The sequence below is a fragment of the Branchiostoma belcheri genome, unplaced genomic scaffold (genome assembly GCF_001625305.1).
Source record: "Branchiostoma belcheri isolate BF01 breed outbred unplaced genomic scaffold, Haploidv18h27 scaffold9, whole genome shotgun sequence".
NCBI lineage: Eukaryota > Metazoa > Chordata > Leptocardii > Amphioxiformes > Branchiostomatidae > Branchiostoma > Branchiostoma belcheri.
Window position 1 is genome coordinate 3,437,696 of NW_017804575.1, and position 20,438 is coordinate 3,458,133.

At 41.5% G+C, this 20,438-nt stretch overlaps 1 protein-coding gene across 7 annotated transcripts in view; it reads left to right on the forward strand.

Moving 5' to 3' along the window:
- Positions 1-18,086, forward strand: part of LOC109487681 (UDP-N-acetylglucosamine--peptide N-acetylglucosaminyltransferase 110 kDa subunit-like) — a 37,349-nt gene extending 19,263 nt beyond the window's left edge. For all 7 annotated transcript variants that reach the window (XM_019791706.1, XM_019791704.1, XM_019791705.1 and 4 more), the window contains exons 5-19: positions 406-485; positions 2,148-2,237; positions 5,594-5,699; positions 6,632-6,772; positions 7,269-7,369; positions 8,143-8,296; positions 8,958-9,239; positions 10,189-10,347; positions 11,515-11,730; positions 12,739-13,017; positions 13,847-14,047; positions 15,037-15,189; positions 15,532-15,784; positions 16,238-16,361; positions 16,782-18,086. In XM_019791706.1, the coding sequence (XP_019647265.1) occupies positions 406-485; positions 2,148-2,237; positions 5,594-5,699; positions 6,632-6,772; positions 7,269-7,369; positions 8,143-8,296; positions 8,958-9,239; positions 10,189-10,347; positions 11,515-11,730; positions 12,739-13,017; positions 13,847-14,047; positions 15,037-15,189; positions 15,532-15,784; positions 16,238-16,361; positions 16,782-16,947 (2,505 nt within the window). In that variant the 3' untranslated portion in view covers positions 16,948-18,086. The remainder of the gene's footprint in view (positions 1-405; positions 486-2,147; positions 2,238-5,593; positions 5,700-6,631; positions 6,773-7,268; positions 7,370-8,142; positions 8,297-8,957; positions 9,240-10,188; positions 10,348-11,514; positions 11,731-12,738; positions 13,018-13,846; positions 14,048-15,036; positions 15,190-15,531; positions 15,785-16,237; positions 16,362-16,781) is intronic.
- Positions 18,087-20,438: the final 2,352 nt, after the last annotated feature.

Here is a 20,438-nt window from a genome sequence, read left to right on the forward strand (position 1 = left end):
AACATCCCATGGACAGGGACCGGCTTTCAAGGATGACAATCGATTGAGAATAACGCAAACGTTAGATGTGCCGATACCGCCGTCTTTTGGCAGTCCTCCCTCAGGAGACAATTGTTGCGCACACCAACATTGCGGCAGCCTGGAGAGACCAACATTCATAGCTGCTAGAAATTAGAATCTAGCGCAAACTTAGCCGATGTTCCCATGTCGGATCTATCCTAACGAATCAGAAGCAAGAAGGAAACTGCGAAGGGACCTGAAGGAGCAGATATTGAATTCAGTCAAGAAATGTCATCGGGGCAGCCAAGACATTTACAGAAGAGGAGCTTACTGTATGTGCTATACTTACAGGTTTATGTGACCCTGTATGAGTGGCTAAGTGTGATGAAATGGTTTTTCTTCCAGGCCGTCCAGCTAGACCCCAACTTCTTGGACGCTTACATCAACCTCGGCAACGTGCTGAAAGAGGCACGAATCTTTGACAGGTAAGATTCATCTATAATATTCCACAATTCCGATGACTATTGTATAAAGAATATTTGAGATGAAAATAGATTTTGGGTGAGTTATGACTTGGTAGGTACATGTACATATATCTGGCCTTGGTCCAAAGCCACTTTCCAATTGCCAGTAGCAATCAGCATTCTGTCATCAATCAATTCACCATGTTGTAATCGATATCACCAAATTCAATGCTGAAGTGCTAGGGAGGAGAAAATTTAAGAACACCTTTTTTTTCTTATTGTTTGATTTGGCTATTAGGCCACACCAATTTAATTTAACAGATTTTTCTAGAAAAATAATGGAGCGGGTGGGCGAAAAAAATAAAAACAGGCCTAGGCATCCATCCTATTATGGCCCAAAATGGTACGATAGGAGCCATGAAGTCAACACATCAGGCTGGTTCAAAATCTAAACAAAGGATTTTGAACTTTTAATGATACCACTGCATTGAAAGATGGAATAACTAACAACTAGGAAGAAAAGGACTGTTTTCAACTGTTCAGGGCAAAATATGATCATTTTGCAGTTGATTCTGAATTTTTTTTTTGCAAATCAGAAAAAAATGAAGCGGGCGAATCCGTTAACCAAGAAATTAAATTGGTGTGGCCTTACACAAGGTCATTTACCAAGAGCAGTATTACTCAAAATGTTGACAACAGATGTAAGACTAGAACTAGAAGAAGAGTCAGTGTAGTAGTCTTAACCATTATGTAAGGTGGCATCACCATAGCCATGCCTTCAAGTACCAGAGTTATCAACCAAGGATTGAGGTGTTCAAGAATTCATTCTTTCCTAGAACTATTGCAGAGTGGAACTTACTGTCACCAAGTACAGTAGGGGCATTGTCAATAGATAGCTTTAAACAATGTCTAGAGCTAGAAGTTCAAGGGTTAGGTGTAACAAGTCAATCAGTGTAATATAGCCAGCTGCCGCCGCGCCGCGTGCCTGCAAAGCTGGTGTGTTACACCGAAAGGCGGTTATACCGGCTATACAGATACAGATACAGATACCATATTGTTGCACAATGTATGCAAACCTCGTATGCCACCATTCTGTGATTAACACAAGAGGATGAGATAATTGCATTGGTGGAGGAATTTTGAATGGTTAATTACTACATGTCCCGATCTGAAGTAATTACCAAAATTTCCCTGGGGTAGTCAACATTATAATTGTATAACCATAAGTCAGAAGGATCTAGGAATAATGCCAGTGTGAAAGCAAAGTGTAACATTTATAACTTTGAACCAGGTATAAGATAATTTTGACATGTTATTTTTGGAAATGAAGAATTACCCTTGTACTGTATTTGGCAAGAATATGACTTTTCACCAGGATGTGTTAAAGACATTGGAAGTTCTCTGCTTTCAGGCTCTTTAGTAAGGGTTTCCTAAGTTTGTTTCTAAAAATTGTGACAGGCCATCAACATGTGTTCTATTGTTACAAATTGTTGCTGAAGAATAAATTGTCCTTAGAAGTAGTTCCTGTCCTCACATAATGACTTTCCTACCATGTCTGTCATATAGCCAGGTGGCTACGCTCACTCGGTGGTTTTATTCGGTGGTTATAGCACCTGCCAAGGCATTATCACACCATATACACCTACCATGTCTGTATTGATGATTTTTTTGTCCCCTATGCAGAGCTGCAGTAGCATACCTGCGAGCACTCCAACTCAGCCCTAACCATGCTATTGTACATGCCAACCTAGCCTGTGTGTACTACGAACAAGGGTAAGTTTACACCTCCAAATGTAGAGACTAGTATATATTTAACTTTATATTCGCAAAATCATGCCCGAAGGCTAATTGCTTTTACAATCAAGTATAATACTCATTGCAATACAGTAACAGGAGACGGGTAACAACTGTCTGAAAAAACTTCTACTTCTACTGCTACGCTAGCTATCATATATGGGGTTTGACTTCTTCTTTGAAGGCAGTGGATAGTGAATAGTCCCACATTCTGCATAATTAGTGGGTTTTGTGATCTTAGTAGAAATGCAGTTTTTTGGTGATCTTCTAAGTGACGAAAGGATGGAAAAATTGTTGTAACTGTCTGAAATAATCTGTTTCTTTCGGTCTCATAGTGAGGACAAAATGTATATCATTACCTTCGCCAAGAAGGTTATGTTTTCGTTGGCGTTCGTGTGTCTGTGTGTGTGTGTGTGTGTGTGTGTGAGCACGATAACTCAAGAAGGCTAAGATGAATTGTCTTGATACTTGGTAGGTGGGTAGGTCTTCATGAGACGTGGAACTGATTAGATTTTGGGCCCCCTAACGGCTTGTTATGGTACTGCAGCTGAACTTCCTGTTTTGATATCTCGTGATCTAGACATGCTAGGGTGACGAAATTTGGATGGTAGGTAGCTCTTGTGCTGGGGAACAAGTGACATGAGTTTGGACCCCCTAGCGGCTTGCTCTGGAATTGCAGGGGCATTAGTTGAAAAATGTTTAAAGGCGGATAACTCAAGAACTGATTGATGGATCGTCATGATTTTTGGCATGTAGGTAGCTGAAGTGATGCTTGACATAGTGTTATTACAATTATGCAAATATTAATGTAATTTGCATAATTAATGAGGAAATTCTATATATCAGCTGCATTCCATGATAGGACTATTCAAGCTTGTGATATATGTAATGCAGAACGGCAGAAATACAGGCAGATATCGATTATGCAGATGAGGACTTACTTTGCATAATTAACGAGAAAATGTTATAATTACATAGTGGTAATGTCTGGAATTTCATACTTGGGATATTTGAAAGTTATGTGAAGGTGAACTTTATTAAACATAATTTATTCAAATAAGGACCTCATTTGCATAATTTATGAAGACATGCTATAATGGCATGCATTGATAAGATAAGACTGTCTTCTGGTGTAGAATATGATCAACAGATATAATTGATGCAATATAGGATCCTATTCGCACAATCAGGGGGATTCATCTATAATTTCTTAGTCATAAAGGCTAACATCATTTGGCGAAGGTATGAGATCGTGGAACTCTAGTTTTCCACTGCATTCATTGTACAATATTTACATAATCTCTCGTGCACAGGTAGTTTTCTATAGCGTCCATTTTCTATCTCTAGTGGAAAATATATGTGTACCAATTATGTGTGTGTGGCATTGGTGGTGCAACAGTTAGAGCGTTGGACTCGGAAGCAATACTATGGCAATAGATTTTTGGTTCAATACTGTGGCCCGACGTTGTGCCCTTGAGAAAGACACTTTACATGACTTTCCCACCTTGTACGGTGGAGTGACACCCACCGAGCCTCTTAGGCTAATCTGTCTAACTGTGTGCCAAAAACACACTACGGATTTGGTGTGCCAATGTGTCAACATCAGCACATTTGCCACCGAGAGTCAAATTTTTTTATTAAATTATGTGTGTGAAAGTATTTCACTGCACTTCTGTCAGACAAGTAAATGTCGAAACATTGTTTGTTGTTGTACTTGCCATTGTGTATAGATACACAAAAGTAAACCTGTTGCACTGTGTGTTGGCAAAGTTGTTGACGATGATGATAGCTTTATGAATTTTTAATGTAGATGCCAGGAACGTAATCTAGACTTAGTATATCAGCATCATATCAGCATGCATGGCATGGCCAGCCAAGGCAATGAAACGTCTGCATTATGATTACTATCCAGGATCAAAATTGGAAAGGGAGATTTAATTTGCCTTGCAGTGGTCTCGGTGACCCCTAGAGAATTGTTGGGGAGGGCTGCGGGGATTTATTTCTACTTTGAATATTAATAAATCAATTTGATATGGAATATGGTGTAATTGTTAGATTGGTAGGATGTTTTCAGAGGTAGATACCTATTTCCTTCTTTTCTTCTCAGTTGCATTTGTCTTTTTTTTCTGTGTTTGGTTATTTAAAACAGAATTAAGGAAGGGGGGCTTCGGCACTAATTCTTTCCCGACTTGAAAGGAAACTGTTATCAGAGTGTACTCTAATGTATCGATTGGGGTAGAGCCCTCGGGACGCAATGAAAGTCCGGTCAATTGGCTAAATGTCCAAGTATGGATTTTATATCAGTCAAGTTCTGGGTTTATTTGCACCATGCTGTCTTTAACAAGGATCTGTAGCCAGATATTGAGTGTGCCATGGGGAAGCTAGCAGCTTGGTTTTGGTGGTAACTGTTGTTGGCTTTGCTTAAGGAAAATGTGGAAAACGTAGTGCTGCTTATCAGTTGTACTGGTCTGTAGTTTTGAAAAAAGAGGAAAGAAGATAGTTTGCAGGGTTCTAGCTAGGATTTAATTTTAGCGTAGCGGTACTGAGAGGGGGGATGGGGCAGAGCTTTTAAAAATCGACCTAAAAAGGGACCATTTGAGGGATACCCAAAGGGAAAAAATGTTATTTCTAAGGTATGTACAATGTATCCGTGATTGGTAATTTTCCACATTTGATCTGCCATTCTTGAACAAAGAAATTCAGTCACAATGCCCCTATGCTGTATCAGGGTTCTCACCAGGATTTTTTCACAGTGTAGGGGTCAGGCATAGAAGGGCAACTTTCTGCGGCGCGAGTCGCGCATCGAGATCCCCAAAACATGGGTCTGATATTCTCCCCCCAAAATTTTGTAACTCATATTAACCACTTAAGACACTATTTATTGTTTATTGGGGGTCAGATTTTGTTTTTCCTTTGTTATAGCTTCATTCTTAAGTTGAATTTTCCTTTTTTTAAAGATTAATGAAGCTTCTGCCCCCAAAAACCACCCCTACGCTGGTTGAAACACAGTGTAGGGGGCTAAATCACAGCGTAGGGGGTCAAAATCACAGCGTAGGGGGCCCCTACGCTCAAACAGCCTGGTGAGAACTATGCTGTATTGAAAATTTAGCATAGGGGGTGAAAATTATAGCGTAGGGGGGGAAATTTAGCGAAGGGGGGGGAAATTATAGCGCAGGGGGCCCCTACGCTACGTCGCGCTGGCTAGAACCCTGGTTGGTAGCAAATTCTACTCTCAGCTTCTAACTTGCCGTGTGTGCTCTTCGGGTGGATACAAAAGAATGCAATTGTTGATAAAACCTGAATGTTTACCTCTGTGTTCTTTTTTGCCCATGTAGGTTGATCGACTTGGCAATTGACACATACCGGCGCGCCATTGAGCTACAGCCCCACTTCCCAGATGCTTACTGCAACCTGGCCAATGCCCTCAAGGAACAGGGCAAGGTATGCATGTCTGATAACAACAGTCAATAGAAAATATTGGCAAACCTCAGCTTAAGTCTGTCAGTCAAGCATTGAGTGTAGAACTATGATAGATGATAAATTCATGTTCAACATGGGGATCACATGTACCAAGACTTGCCCAGAAGCAGTGTTCATTGGCAGGCTTGACATCATGTAAACATGTTTTTTTAGGCCAAACCAATTTAATTTGTTGTTTCTCGGATTTTTTCAGAAAAAACATGAAGCGACAGGGCGAAATAAAAATTTTAAAAAATGCCAAGGCACCCCATGATAGCCGGAAATGTTACGATGTGAGCCATGAAGTCAACACACCAGGCTGGTTTATAATTAAAACAATAGATTTTGAAATTTTTATGAAACAAAATTGCATTGTTACATTGAAAAACTTTAAGTACAAGGGAGAAAAGGACTTTCTTCAACCGTTGGGGTTAAAATATGTCTTTCATTGAGCATTTTGCAGTTAATTTAGAACCGAAAAAATTTTTTTTTTTTTTTGCAAATCAGAAAAAAATGGACAGGGCGATCCGAGAAGCAACAACTTAAACTGGTGTGGCCTTAGCATTACGATCACCTTATGGGGTAAAATGGTTGGCAGGCAACTGTAGGGACACAAAGCTGTGCTTGTTGTTATGTCCCCAGCCTACTACAGGCCTTCAGATCAAGGAGATCAAGGCTTACAGTGAGATATGTCCAGAATGCACTCACTTGGCCTCCCTCCAGGGTTGAAAACCTTCCAAACTTGTTGCCACCTTCACATATATGTGACCAAAGTACTGTGTATTGTAGAACCTTCTGTAGAGACTTTAAGAATCATGACATCTGTGGACGACACAGATGCCACAATGTTGATGGCTCTTCTTCGAGCTGGTGTCTTGAAGAGAAGACTTAAGTACAAGTCGTGTCACTTCCAGGTGGCGGAGTCGGAAGAGTGTTACAATACGGCCCTACAACTGTCGCCCACCCATGCCGACTCACTCAACAACCTGGCCAACATCAAGCGAGAACAAGGCTGCACAGAGGAGGCCGTCAAGCTGTACTGTAAAGCCTTGGAGGTACAATTTTTTTCAGTCATTTCCGTAAAGCTTTGGAGGTACAGTTTTTTTCAGTCATTTCCATAAAGCCTTGGAGGTACAATTTTTTTCAGTCATTTCCGTCCCGTGGGCTCTCCTTTTGACATACATCTGGTCTACATCTGGAATGCAAGGATGTGGATTTGTTTTGCACTCAAGAACGCCTAGTGATTATTAGTTAAAGTATGTACCATGCCAAGTGTCACTCAAACATGCTAGACATTTGTTTGGCATTAGTAATTTGGAATTCCAAGCTAGACTTCCAAAGGTTTTAAGACAAGGATTCTTTACATAGGAAATGGAGTTTAACTTGAAAATGGCTGACAGAAGATAGCTTTGTCTATACCAAAAGTTTGAGAAAGATTCACTGTAAAGCTCTCGTGGTTGCTGTAAACTCATTACAAAGGTTCTACCATTGTTATGATGTTTTGATAGGAACCGTCAAGGTTATACTAAGTACCTGTGTAATGCCTTCCAGGTGTTCCCTGAGTTTGCTGCTGCCCACTCCAACCTTGCCAGCGTGCTGCAACAACAAGGCAAGCTGCAAGAGGCGCTCATGCACTACAAGGAAGCTATCAGGTCTTTGTCTTTACCATTTTTGGCCATCACTGTGCTTTTCTGTCATTTGACTTTGAGCCGTTTTTGTCTGAAGATCATGATTGTGGTTTTGGTGTTACTGTAGTTGATTTGTAAGGTGGTTATGACCATGAAGAGCACTGTGACTACTAGTGATGCATACCGGTTCACTGGACTTGGATCCAGACTTGTAAGAATGTTTAGGTTCAAGTAAAAAAAAACTTAAAGTCAAGAACCGAGTCCGGACTTATTACCATAAAAGACCATTTCACATACCCCTTTTCTTTCCAAACCACCTAAAACCTTCCGTAAATTGTAAAATCTTTGCTGCAAAACGAAGAAAACATTGCCATCGGGCATCGTCAAGTACCGGCCTCCATGTTATGTGGCCATGGCCAAAGTTTCACCCAGACAACATTGCAAGGTTGCCAACATGCAATTTTGTATATGCCATGGGTTTAGGTGAACCTAAACCTCTGGACTTGAATCCGGACCTGAACCTAAAATTGGGTTTAGGTATGCATCACTAGTGACTGCTGTAAATCTTGAATTGTTTGCAGTGTTTTTAAGTTAGCTGTTTCTACTGTGACCTCGAACCATGAATTCATTATACAGCAAACATTTGTTCTGTATTCCAAAGTTACTGCCTCCGAGCACTACAACAAAGACGTTCTTGTTTTTGGCATTGTCACAAAGTCTAAGTTGCATGAACTGAATCTACAGTAACATCTATCTTGAGGAAAAAATTCGCTAATTTTTGTTCCTTTTTCCCACAGGATTGCGCCCACCTTTGCAGATGCGTACTCCAACATGGGGAATGCTCTGAAGGAAATGCAGGACATCCAGGGAGCCATGCAGTGTTACACCCGTGCCATCCAAATCAACCCAGCCTTCGCTGATGCACATAGCAACCTAGCGTCAATCCACAAGGTCCATACACCTTTGTGTTTTCTCTTTCAACTTTAGATAGTACACATCTAAATTGTTTATTCTAAATCAAAAATCCCTTCAGCTAAGAGGCGCTTAATTTTGTCTTGTATCAGCTAGATTTTGTCAGAAAATTTTGTCTTGTATCAGCTAGATTTTGTCAGAAAATTTTGTCTTGTATCAGCTAGATTTTGTCAGAAAATTTTGTCTTCTATCAGCTAGATTTTGTCAGAAAATTTTGTCTTCTATCAGCTAGATTTTGTCAGAAAATTTTGTCTTCTATCAGCTAGATTTTGTCAGAAAATTTTGTCTTCTATCAGCTAGATTTTGTCAGAAAATTTTGTCTTCTATCAGCTAGATTTTGTCAGAAAATTTTGTCTTCTATCAGCTAGATTTTGTCAGAAAATTTTGTCTTCTATCAGCTAGATTTTGTCAGAAAATTTTGTCTTCTATCAGCTAGATTTTGTCCTGGAGTCAAGTACATGTATACCCAAAAGTTGACCTTCATTCTTTGAGTCTCCATCTGTTAACAGCTATCCAGTCCTGATTTTTTCAGTTGTGAAAAAAATCATAATGTTCAAACTTGATGTGAAATCAGTTTTGAATGACCTGTAAGAAGGCTGTTGTTTGAAAGTCTAACTTTTATTACTCTGTGTTCTCCCAGGATTCTGGCCAGATCCCAGAAGCCATTGCCTCCTACAGAACTGCGCTGAAGTTGAAACCGGACTTCCCCGACGCTTACTGCAACCTGGCCCACTGCCTACAGATTGTCTGTGATTGGACGGACTATAACGCTCGCATGAAGAAGCTTGTAGCGATCGTAGCGGACCAGCTGGACAAGAACCGTCTGCCGTCTGTCCACCCCCACCACAGCATGCTATACCCGCTGTCCCACGCCTTCCGGAAGGCCATAGCAGCACGTCACGGGAACTTGTGCCTGGAGAAGGTATGGACACTCGTCTTAGCTTTAAACAGCACGTCGGCAGAACGTACTGCATTTGCATGAAATCATGTAATGTAGCACATCGACACAACGTCTCATATAAGGTTGTATTCACGCATTTAAGGGTAACACTCTGTCTGTAGTTTTCAAATGTTATGTTGGACAAAATATCGTCTGCTACAGGCAAAATTTTGATGCAACGTTGACCAAAAATCCAACGAAAACCGTGAAAAATCAGGGTTTAGCGCAGGCACAGTACGTTCTGCCGACGTGCTCTCGTCTTAGCCTTTAACACACTAGTCGTTTACAAATATTCTCTATTGGTTACAGGGTTAGGCAGCAGGAGAAATTTCAATTTTCCGTGTTACTGTACAAAGACTACTTTAAAAGCTTCATCCTCCCTACATATTCAAACCTATACAGGCAGTCAAGGTGCATGTACAAAATTGTCAGTGTTATTAGATAAGAAACTGATTATAAGGTGTACGCAGTGAGAGTTACAAACAAGAATTTGTCATGTTTAAAGTTAAAACTTTTGGTCCAACACAAAAAATTCTCTCACCTAGAGCTTTTGACCAGTCACTCTGGTCTTCCTCAGTAGACTGACCCAGTGAAGCTTGTCACGTGGCTTCTTTGAAGTGTGACGTCAACACTGGGTCAAAGGTATCTGGTAGACGATGTCGGCCCCCGTCGCGGTTCAATGTAGGGTGATGTGCCCTGATGCATATGGCTTCCTTCACCCCTCTCAAGAAATAGTCTCGTTCAGTGTCTAAAATCCTTACAGTGTCAAGTGAAACAAAATGTCCGGGTGACTCTACATGTATGTGGATGTGTTGAGACACCTCTGAACTGGCAGAGCTAGGCCGTGTATGTTCTTGAAACCTGGCTTTTAGAATTTGTCATTTCTTGTATGCCACAAATTAGAGACTTAAATCTGTGATTTCTCCACCAGATCAATGTTCTGCACAAGCCACCCTACGACCACCCCAAGGACCTGGTACTCAGCAAGGGGCGTCTGAGGATAGGCTATGTCAGCTCCGACTTCGGGAACCACCCCACCTCCCACCTCATGCAGAGTATTCCTGGCTTCCACAACAAGGAAAATGTCGAGGTAAGGCCACACCAATTTAATTTCTTGGTTAACAGATTCGCCGTTTCATTTTTTTCTGATTTGCAAATAAAAATAAAAATTCAGAATCAACTGCAAAATGCCCATAGTTTGCCCTGAACAGTTGAAAACAGTCCTTTTCATCCTAGTTTTTAGAGTTATTCCATCTTTCAATGCAGTGGTATCATTAAAAGTTCAAAATTCATTGTTTACATTTTGAACCAGCCTGGTGTGTTGACTTCATGGCTCCTATTGTACCAATTTGGGCCATAATAGGATGCCTAGGCTTGTTTTTATTTTTTTTCGCCCGCCCGCTCCATTATTTTTCTGGAAAAATCCGTTAACCAAGAAATTAAATTGGTGTGGCCTAAGGTTCCACTAACTCTTTGCTTTAAAACCAGTGCTACAGAGTAAAGAGACTCTTTTCACACAACCAAGTCTTTTACTCAACCCTCCTCAGGGCAATTCTGGCTGCTTCACATTGCATTGCAGCACAGGTGTCGCTGCTACAGATGCATTCTCAAACGTACAATATTTACATATCTACACATATGCGTGATTGGATTACAGGAAAATGTATCTACAATGAGTCGGCTGATTAAAAGACTTGGTTGTGTAAAAAGAGTGTCTTTACTCGGTGTCTTACCAACCTGAAACTATTCACGAACCAGTGCTACAGTAGTTCTAAACATCTGAAGAGGAGCTTCCAAATTGTTATAAAGTAGTCCATTCCCAGTATGTATATTTTGGTAGCAAGCTGAAGTAAAATAAGGTTTGTAAAATCATGGGAACAAGTGATGAGACGTGAGACCAAGTAAATTTTATGGATGACATCCTTTGGAGACCCTAAATCTAATGCAAGAGGCTGGAAAAAAAACAGAAGGGCCCTAAAAAACAAGATGCCTAGATAAGAAATATTGCACTGCTGACAGGACCGTCCTGTCTGTTAATAGTTCCAAAAATGGCACTGTTTTGGAACTATTGATAGGATTTTTTTCAGTGCCATTTTGTTTGTTTTTTCATTTTTGTTTTCATTTTTTTAACCAGGCACAGGCTTTCGGCGTTACGGTTTTCACGTCAATCTGACGATTTGCGGCACTGTCTACTCTGGCATATCATCAGTGTGAATTTATCAAAAGACTCATGAGAACTTCATTCCGCTTTGTCCAGGTGTTCTGCTATGCTCTGAGTCCGGATGACGGCACCACATTCCGAGCCAAGATCCTGAAGGAGTCGGAGCACTTTGTGGACCTGTCGCAGATCCCCTGTAACGGGAAGGCTGCCGACCGCATCCACCAAGATGGCATCCACATCCTGGTCAACATGAACGGATACACCAAGGGCGCTCGTAATGAGATCTTCGCATTGAGACCTGCACCCATCCAGGTGAGGATTTTTTGCTAGGGAATGACAAAGAGAATGGACCTATACCATTATTACGTCACAGTTTGTTTACCTGTTCTAAAGAATATTCTAGAACGGTCAGTTAAAGAATAGAGATCATTTCAAAGTTTTCAAAGTCAGGTATGTTTGATTTTTACTGCGTCTAGTCTTGTTGACACAGCATAACATGCCGTAATGGGTGATTTAGTTGTGACATTAGACGAAAGTAGTACTGTATACAGGCCTTATATTAAGTCTAACGCTACACAAACACACACCGCACTACGCACCCCTGTACAATATAAACGTCGATTGACCGGCATTCATTGCGGTAAACAAACTGTGACGTAATAATGGTATAGGTCCATTGCAGATATACAGGCATGTGCAAGCACGTTTGCAGAACGTACTGCACCTGTGCGAATCCTGTAACGTATTGTGCATAGCACTTCGGCAGAACGTCTCATATAAAGTCGTATTTGCGCATATAAGGTTAACATCCCGTCTGTAGTTTCCAAATGTTACATGTCGGAAAAAATATTGTCTGCAACAGGCAAAATTCTGATGCAACATTGACCAAAAATCCAACGAAAACCGTGAAAAAGGGGGGGATTGCTCAGACGCAGTATGTTCTGCCAACGTGTTGCATATGATCCCACTTCTGACACCACGTGTCACGGATGAGCCGAGTCTGACTGTAACGAACTTCTCTTTTAATGAACTTCCTACTCTAGGACAAACACCAACAGGACCTCTCTCTCTAGATCTCTCCCTCCGGTCTGACCTAGCCCTCGCATTCCTGGGCCAAACTATGTCAATCGCTCGGATTCCATCACAGCAGGCATATTGAGAGGCTTTTCATCTTATCACCAATTAACATGAATAGAAAATTTCCTTTTGCATTTGCATGACTTGTTGCCAGTCTTATGGAGTGTGTTTTCCTCAGTCAACATCTTTTCCATCCTGAAATTCTCCCTGATGCTGACATTTCTGTTGCGATGTTGTTTTCAGTCCATGTGGCTGGGTTACCCAGGCACCAGCGGAGCCTCCTTCATGGACTACCTGATCACTGACATCATCACCTCCCCCATCGAACAAGCCGATCAGTACTCTGAAAAACTGGCCTACATGCCCAACACCTTTTTCGTCGGCGACCACGCACAGATGTTCCCCCATCTCAAGGAGCGTGCAGTGCTGGGCACGACTGCAGCGGGAGTCAAAATCATCGATAACAAATCCGTCATCAACGCCACAGACCTGAAGCCTGTTCTGGAGATGCAGGATGTCAAGGTATGGATTGTTTATTATGATTTTCCACAAAGTGAAAGGGAGGGCAAAACAGGTGCATACGCACCTTTACAAGTTGCCCTCCCCCATACAAAAACACATATACAACATCATATACAACATCAAAATTTACATCATCAATAACAAGTAAAAAATACATCAATATAGAAGCATAATTCAAATACATGTATATCTAATACGTAGTTATAATATATTGTGTTGTTAAAATAAGACTTAGTGCGGTCAAGAAGCAATACAAGAACTACACCCACAAGAAGTGGTCCAAGTACATGGCAGATGAAGACTAATGTGTGTGAAATCTATTTTGGGTGGCCTTGAATAGTTGATACTCCATCGTTGCTCTCTGTCATTACTATTGCATGATTAGCCTCTTCAAATGTGTTTTAAAGCACAAATCCACTTTAAGTGCCTATTATATTATATTAAATCAGTTTGAATGTTTGTCTGTTAAAAGGTAAAACTTTTGTTCCAACTCAAAAGGGAAAATATCACCTAGAGCTGTTTCACCAGTTACTCTTAGTCTTCCTCAGTAGACTGACCCAGTGAGACTAGTCATGTGGCTTGTTAGTATGTGTCATCAACACCAGGGTCAGAGAAGCAATGTGACTAGTCCCACTGGGTCAGTCTACTGAGGAAGACCAGAGTAACTGGTCAAAGCTCTAGGTGAGATTTTCCCTTTTGTGTTGTAACAAAAATTTGATCTTAAAACATGTAACTACCAACACAGATGAACTTTCATGACAGTTTGAATGTTTGTACATGTTGTATGTGTATAGACTACCACACCTATATTTTGATTAAACTTTTATAGGTAAAGAAGGAAAAGATCCCTCTTCATCTACCCCTGACCAATGGGGACTCAGCCTCTGCTAACGAGGAGGAGAAGGTCGTGGAGACACCCATCATCGAGATCAACACCACCACGGCACAGATGCAGACCATGGTGACCCAGGGACAGGTGTCCACCTGCATGAACGGGGTCGTGGTACAGAACGGCCTGGCCACCTCACAGGTTTGTTGCCCTCTCAGACAGAATCTGGTACATAGACCCTGCAGAGTACCCCACATCCCCCACAGTGTTCTCACCAGGTTTTTTTTCACAGCATAGGGGTCAGGTACAGAAGGGCAACTTCCGCAGCGCAAGTCGCGTATTGAGTCCAGAAATTTTGAAACTCATAACCCTGAGAAAATTATTCTCACTTATTGGGGGACAGATTTTGTAAAGTTAAGGTTTTCCCTTTGCTATAGCTTCAATCTAAAGTTATATTTTCATTTTTTGCAAGATTTATGAAGTTTCCCCTCAAGAAACACCCCTATGCTGGTTGAAAGACAGCATAGGGGTCGAAATCACTGCACGGGGGGTCCAAATCTCAGCATAGGGGGCCCCTATGCTCAAAGGCCTGGTGAGAACACTGCCCCCAGTATGTAATGGGACCCTGCAAAGGCCTCTTTCTCTCTCTCTCTAGTCTCTATCTGGTTTATCATCTGTTGTTCCCTGTAACCGAGGGTTAGACATACTTGCACTCTGATGCTGGGGCTTGATGGTAGCTCACCATTTGCCTCTATCCTGTGGTTCTTGGGCACAGCAAATGTCAATACCCCTGTTAAGAGTTAGCAACTTCACCGGCCAGCCATGCCTATAACCTGCAGCAAAGGACCTGAGGGAGTAATGCTGCTACTTAGTTCTTTATATGGAAACTTCACTTGCAGGACCTTGATGAAAATTGTCAGAATATTGTAAATCTTGTGTCGATGAAGGTTAGACATCCAGGTAATGAGATACACAAGGGAATTGTTACTCAAGCAACTGGATGAATTTTGAAAACTGTCAAGACGTTTCAAGTAGCATCCACTACTTTTTGTCAGGCACTGTCAAAAAGTAGTGGATGCTACTTGAAACGTCTGACATTTGTCCAGTTGCTTGAGGAACAACTAAAAATATTGTGGATCTTAGTTTCTAATAGAGTGATGGAATGTAATCTTCCTTTTCCTTCTCTCCAGGTGAACAACAAGGCTGCTACAGGAGAGGAACCCCCCGCGAACGTGATTGTGACGACCCGTGTACAGTACGGCCTGCCGGAGGACAGCGTCGTGTACTGTAACTTCAACCAGCTGTACAAGATTGACCCTGCCACTCTGCAGATGTGGGTCAATGTAAGTACTGCACCTCCCTGCTTATTTTACAGTCATTTCTGGCCCTTGTACTTTGCCTTGCATGTGATTATTCTGTTGGAAAATTTTGTTGTGTAGAGTACACATTGGGTGGGTTCATTCAATGGATAGACGTAAATTTTAGCCTTCCTGATTAGATGTACCTGTATTATGACTCCCAGTATGTACATTTAATTTCATTTTTATACTGATTACTAGATAAGGAAGGCAACAGTCACTTACACAGTCATTTAGTTAATGAGATTTTGTTAAGCATCATGATGGAGATAATTGAGAAAAAAGATGTCTTGAAAATAACAAGCAGAACTTTATGATTGACTGCAGATTCTGAACCGAGTACACAACAGCGTCCTGTGGCTCCTTCGCTTCCCGGCCGTCGGGGAACAGAACGTGCTGAACGCCGCAACGCAGATGGGCCTGTCGCCCGGGCGCATCATCTTCTCGCACGTGGCGCCGAAGGAGGAGCACGTGCGGCGGGGACAACTCGCCGACGTGTGCCTGGACTCCCCGCTCTGCAACGGCCACACCACGGGCATGGATGTCCTCTGGGCTGGCACTCCCATGATCACCCTACCAGGTGAGCTAGGTTATCTCTGAATGGGGTGAAGGGACCAGTTTTTCCGTCAATTACTGGAAATTTGCGGCATGTGACGGAAATTTTTTAGAACGAATCTGTCAACCTTGACAGACAAAGTGACCAAAAATCTTCGGTAAAAACGCTCTCAACAGCATGATTTGCTTATCAAAATGTGGGAAATTGTGTTTTTGAAGGCTTGAAAATCCAAAATTTCCCAGGGGGAGCATGCTCTCGGACCTATGTTGCCTACGGCACTTCCCTCCCCAAATCCATTGATGAACATGGGCGGACAGAAAGAAATGTCAAGCTGGCTAGAGCCATAGAAGGGATGGCATTTCTGAACAGTGTAGAGCTGGAATAACCAGGGTTGTTGCATGTGTATATGCCTGACAAATGCAATTTCCTCCATACTTGCCACAGTTCACATAATGATATCTCCATCTTCCTTCACAGGAGAGACCCTGGCCTCACGAGTAGCGGCCTCACAGTTGAACTGCCTGGGCTGCCCTGAGCTGGTGGCCCACACACGCGCTGAATACGAGGACATCGCCGTCCAACTGGGGAATGATGTGGACTAGTAAGTACTTTCCTGATATTGTGCCTGAACCCTTAGTCTCAAATGAAATGCATGTATGAACTAGAAAGATAACATTTGCAAAGCAAATGCATAATGTTTACTTTTTCATATGGTCTGCTCTTTTAATTCTTATTCAAACACATTCATATATATGGTGACAGGAGTCTAAATCCCTCCTGCTATAAAAATGCAACATGATATAACCCAACACTAGTTACCATGGTGACAGGTTTGGTTCAGGTCATTGACCTTATGTATTTGTAGAAGAGGAAACTGAGCAAAAACATTATGTTTTCCCTCGGTAAACATGAATATGTAATGAACTATTAGGCAGGCCCTACATGAATACTGACTAAAGGCAATATACCAGTACAGTGTTTGAAACATACTTACTTTGTGACATTTTCTTTCCTTACTTAGCTTGAGGAGGGTAAGAGCCAAGGTGTGGAAGCTCCGTACCACCAGCCCTCTGTTCGACTGCCACCAGTACGCTCTAGACATGGAGAGGTTGTACAGACGCATGTGGGCGCGCTACGAGAAGGGACAACCCGCCGACCACATCACAGAACCCTTTAAGTTAGCCTAGGATTGTTTTTTCAGCTCACTATCAAAGCTACTCGGAGAAAAAGAAGGATTGGGAATTACCATAGAACAACATAAAACAGAACATCATCGGGTACTAAGCTTTCCTGCCAGATCTCACTATAACCAGCTTATGCTACAAACACTAAAAGTAGTTGAGGCATAGTACCGTAGCTTTCAAGACCTATCCCACACAAGTGTAGTACTGAATACTCTTACCAAGACTGATGCCGTAACCTGTGTCAGTGCGAGCTACATTGTACATCACGATAAACTAGATATGTTAACCCCATCAGTGAGTACATGCAATTTAAACCTTGAACAACAACGCGAAGGAAAGAGATCTTGTTCGCTGGTTGACTTCTGGCGCGAGACGATAGCTTGATATTAGTACTAGCCATCCTGATGCTTCTACACCATGGAAAGAATCGATGTACAATCCGTGTTGTGTCGTTTTGTTGTTGTTGTGCAGAGTTATGGATATACGTTCCAATCCTGGTGTCAGAAGTTAACTGGAGCATACCAACCGATGCATCAACAGATTCTCAGCATTACTATTTCAGAGTGTACCTAATATTCCCTCCCCACAGTAGATCCTACATGTTAGATATGTATTTATCCTGGTGACTAGTTTGGTCGGGGGCAATTTCTACAGGTTTTCAAGGGCACACGGTAAGGGAAAGAAAATACTGCGAAAATGTAGGTTCTGTTTGACCACAGTTGAGCGTTAGTAGATGTGTTAGGCCATCCGATGTTACCTATAAATGTGATTCTTATTGTAGTTGCCGTTGTGTAATGCCGTAGACTGATGCCAGCGTCTTGCTTTATATAGCCTTATGCAGTATAATGTAAATACATACAGATATTATGGGTAATGTTTCTAAATGGTGTGCTTAATTAATGGCATGTAAGAATTAAGCACAGTGACATAGGTTTGTTCCCAGTAGTTTGTACAGGTAGTTTGGACAAGTGAAACAAAAGAAAGGGTATCAATTTTTGCCCATTACTGTAAATTATTTTGAAGATCATTTATTTCAAGTTTTTTTGTGTTCCTTTGCTCCTAATATTTTATTCCCGTGTCCCCCTTTTTTGTCTGTTAACTTTTTGCTGCAAATAAACGGCATGGAGCACTGCAAATGATGATTCGTGCGTCAGACTTTTTCTTTTGTTGTGGTTGTAACAAAAGCGTAAGCTAGGCCTGATTTACACGGGGCAAAAATATCATTTGGCCTGCGTTGAATAACGCACGTCACATCTTGTGCGACAGATTTTTTTTAGCGCTTAAACAACCTCCAACGCACGGTGCCGCAATTTTCCCGTGGCGTCCCTGGATGTGCCACACGGAAATCGACAAGCGCGGAGTTGTTAACACGCTAAAAAAGCACAGCATTCGACACAGGCCAAATGATATTTTTGCCCCATGTAAATCGGGCCTTAATACAGGGCTACAATTTGCACATTGAAATGCATAGACTCAGGCTTTTGTGGAGAAAAAAAATTTCATTGCATTCAATGTATTATTGATCCTGTATAGAAGAAAGCTTTTCATAACAACTTGTGGACTCAGCTGTCGAATCCAAAGGTTTTTGTTGAAACTGCAGCCAAGGTCAAGTGTATCCTGCACCAAATGACAAACTGAAGGACTTTCAAGCATGTTTCATTTTGCTGTAAGGCCACACCAAGTAAATTTTATGGATGACGTCCGCGCGCGCATTGATTTTGGCCTGTTCCTAGAAAAAAAAAACAAGAAATTCCGCTTCCTGTAACTATATGACCAAAGAGTCACGACAGTGCCACAAATCGTCAGATTGACGTGAAACCCGTAACGCCGAAAGCCTGTGCCTGGTTAAAAAAAAAAGAAAAAAACAAACAAAAATGAAAAAACAAACAAAATGGCACTGAAAAAAATCCTGTCAATTCTCAATAGCTCCAAAACAGTGCCGTTTTTGGAACTATTAACAGACAGGACGGTCCTGTCAGCAGTGCAATATTTCTTATCTAGGCATCTTGTTTTTTAGGGCCCTTCTTGTTTTTTTTTCGCCCTCTCGCATTAGATTTAGGGTATCCAAAGGACGTCATCCATAAAATTTACTTGGTGTGGCCTAACTATACAAAATGCACACGGGCATCCTTTAAACTTCAGAACCATCTACATGTAGTGTACCAGTTCAAATCTTGTTGCAGTAGCAAACAACCCAAGTGCATATAGCAGCCAGGTGCCATCCCAGGGGCATAGTAGTGTTATCAGGCCCCAGTCCTGCTAAACATTGGCTACTCTTTCAGACATAGGTGGTTAGGGTTCCAGACATAGAATCTAGAGGTTCTTGGTTCGAATCCCAAGCATCCCCCAATGCTATATCCTTGCAAAAGACACTCTGCACCTATTGCCTCACTTGGCCCAGTACCAAACACTGTCAGAGAAGATTACAGGAAGGTCAGAATGGTTACCATAAATTGAGAAAGATGAGTCTTGTTGAGGGCATCTTTACTGTAGGCCAAAAGATTGTTATCTCCAACAGGATATAGATTTTATAGATCCGTGTTACTGTTTTGACACAATCTTTTCAAACTAGACTGGACGAACAAGATTGAAGTTGCCACAGGACTAAGAAAACAGCAAAGACTAAAAACGAATATAATACCCCTTGATGATTTTAAACTATCAAGCTTTTTCAGTTGTCTGTTAGGTAAACAAAAACATGATATGAAGTACTTGCTATGTTGTCAAAAGTAGTGTTAAGTGACAATGCACCACCTGCAAACTTGTTTGTGTACGACTTTTCCCCTATGTTTTGTTAGACCACGGGATTTTGGAAAAACCCGGATGCCCAAACACTGTTAACACCACAGAAATCCACTGAAGTTTTCTCCTGGGTTTTTAAGTACTACAATTGGTTTTAAAGCTCAAAGGTGAACCGGCCCTTAAGAAATAATATAGGACGGATCAGACAGAGCGACAACAGCCAGAAAATAGCCCTTAAGTACAGCCTTTTAACCAAACCACTTTCACATGACCTGACAGAGGGGAAGGGTCTCTAAAGACTGGTGGATGGTAAACACTTCAACCTGTGTTAAGTCTTTTTGACTCTCCCTCTCATTGTAAGGACAGGCTACATGTTTTTCACTTGCCAAACAGCTGTCTATATCCTGATTTTCACCATTGAGTTATAATCTTTAGACTTTGATATGTCCCAATGTACTAGCATGAACAGCTATCTATTTTGCTCAGATATGATATTCAAAATTTTGCGACTATACAGGAATTTAAGGCCACACCAATTTAATGTCTTGGTTAACGGATTCGCCCGCTTCATTTTTTTCTGATTTGCAAATAAAAATAAAAATTTAGAATCAACTGCAAAGTGCTCATATTTTGCCCTGAACAGTTGAAAACAGTCCTTTTCATCCTAGTTGTTACAGTTATTCCATCTTTCAATGCAATGGTATCATTAAAAGTTCAAAATTCATTGTTTAAATATTGAACCAGCCTGGTAT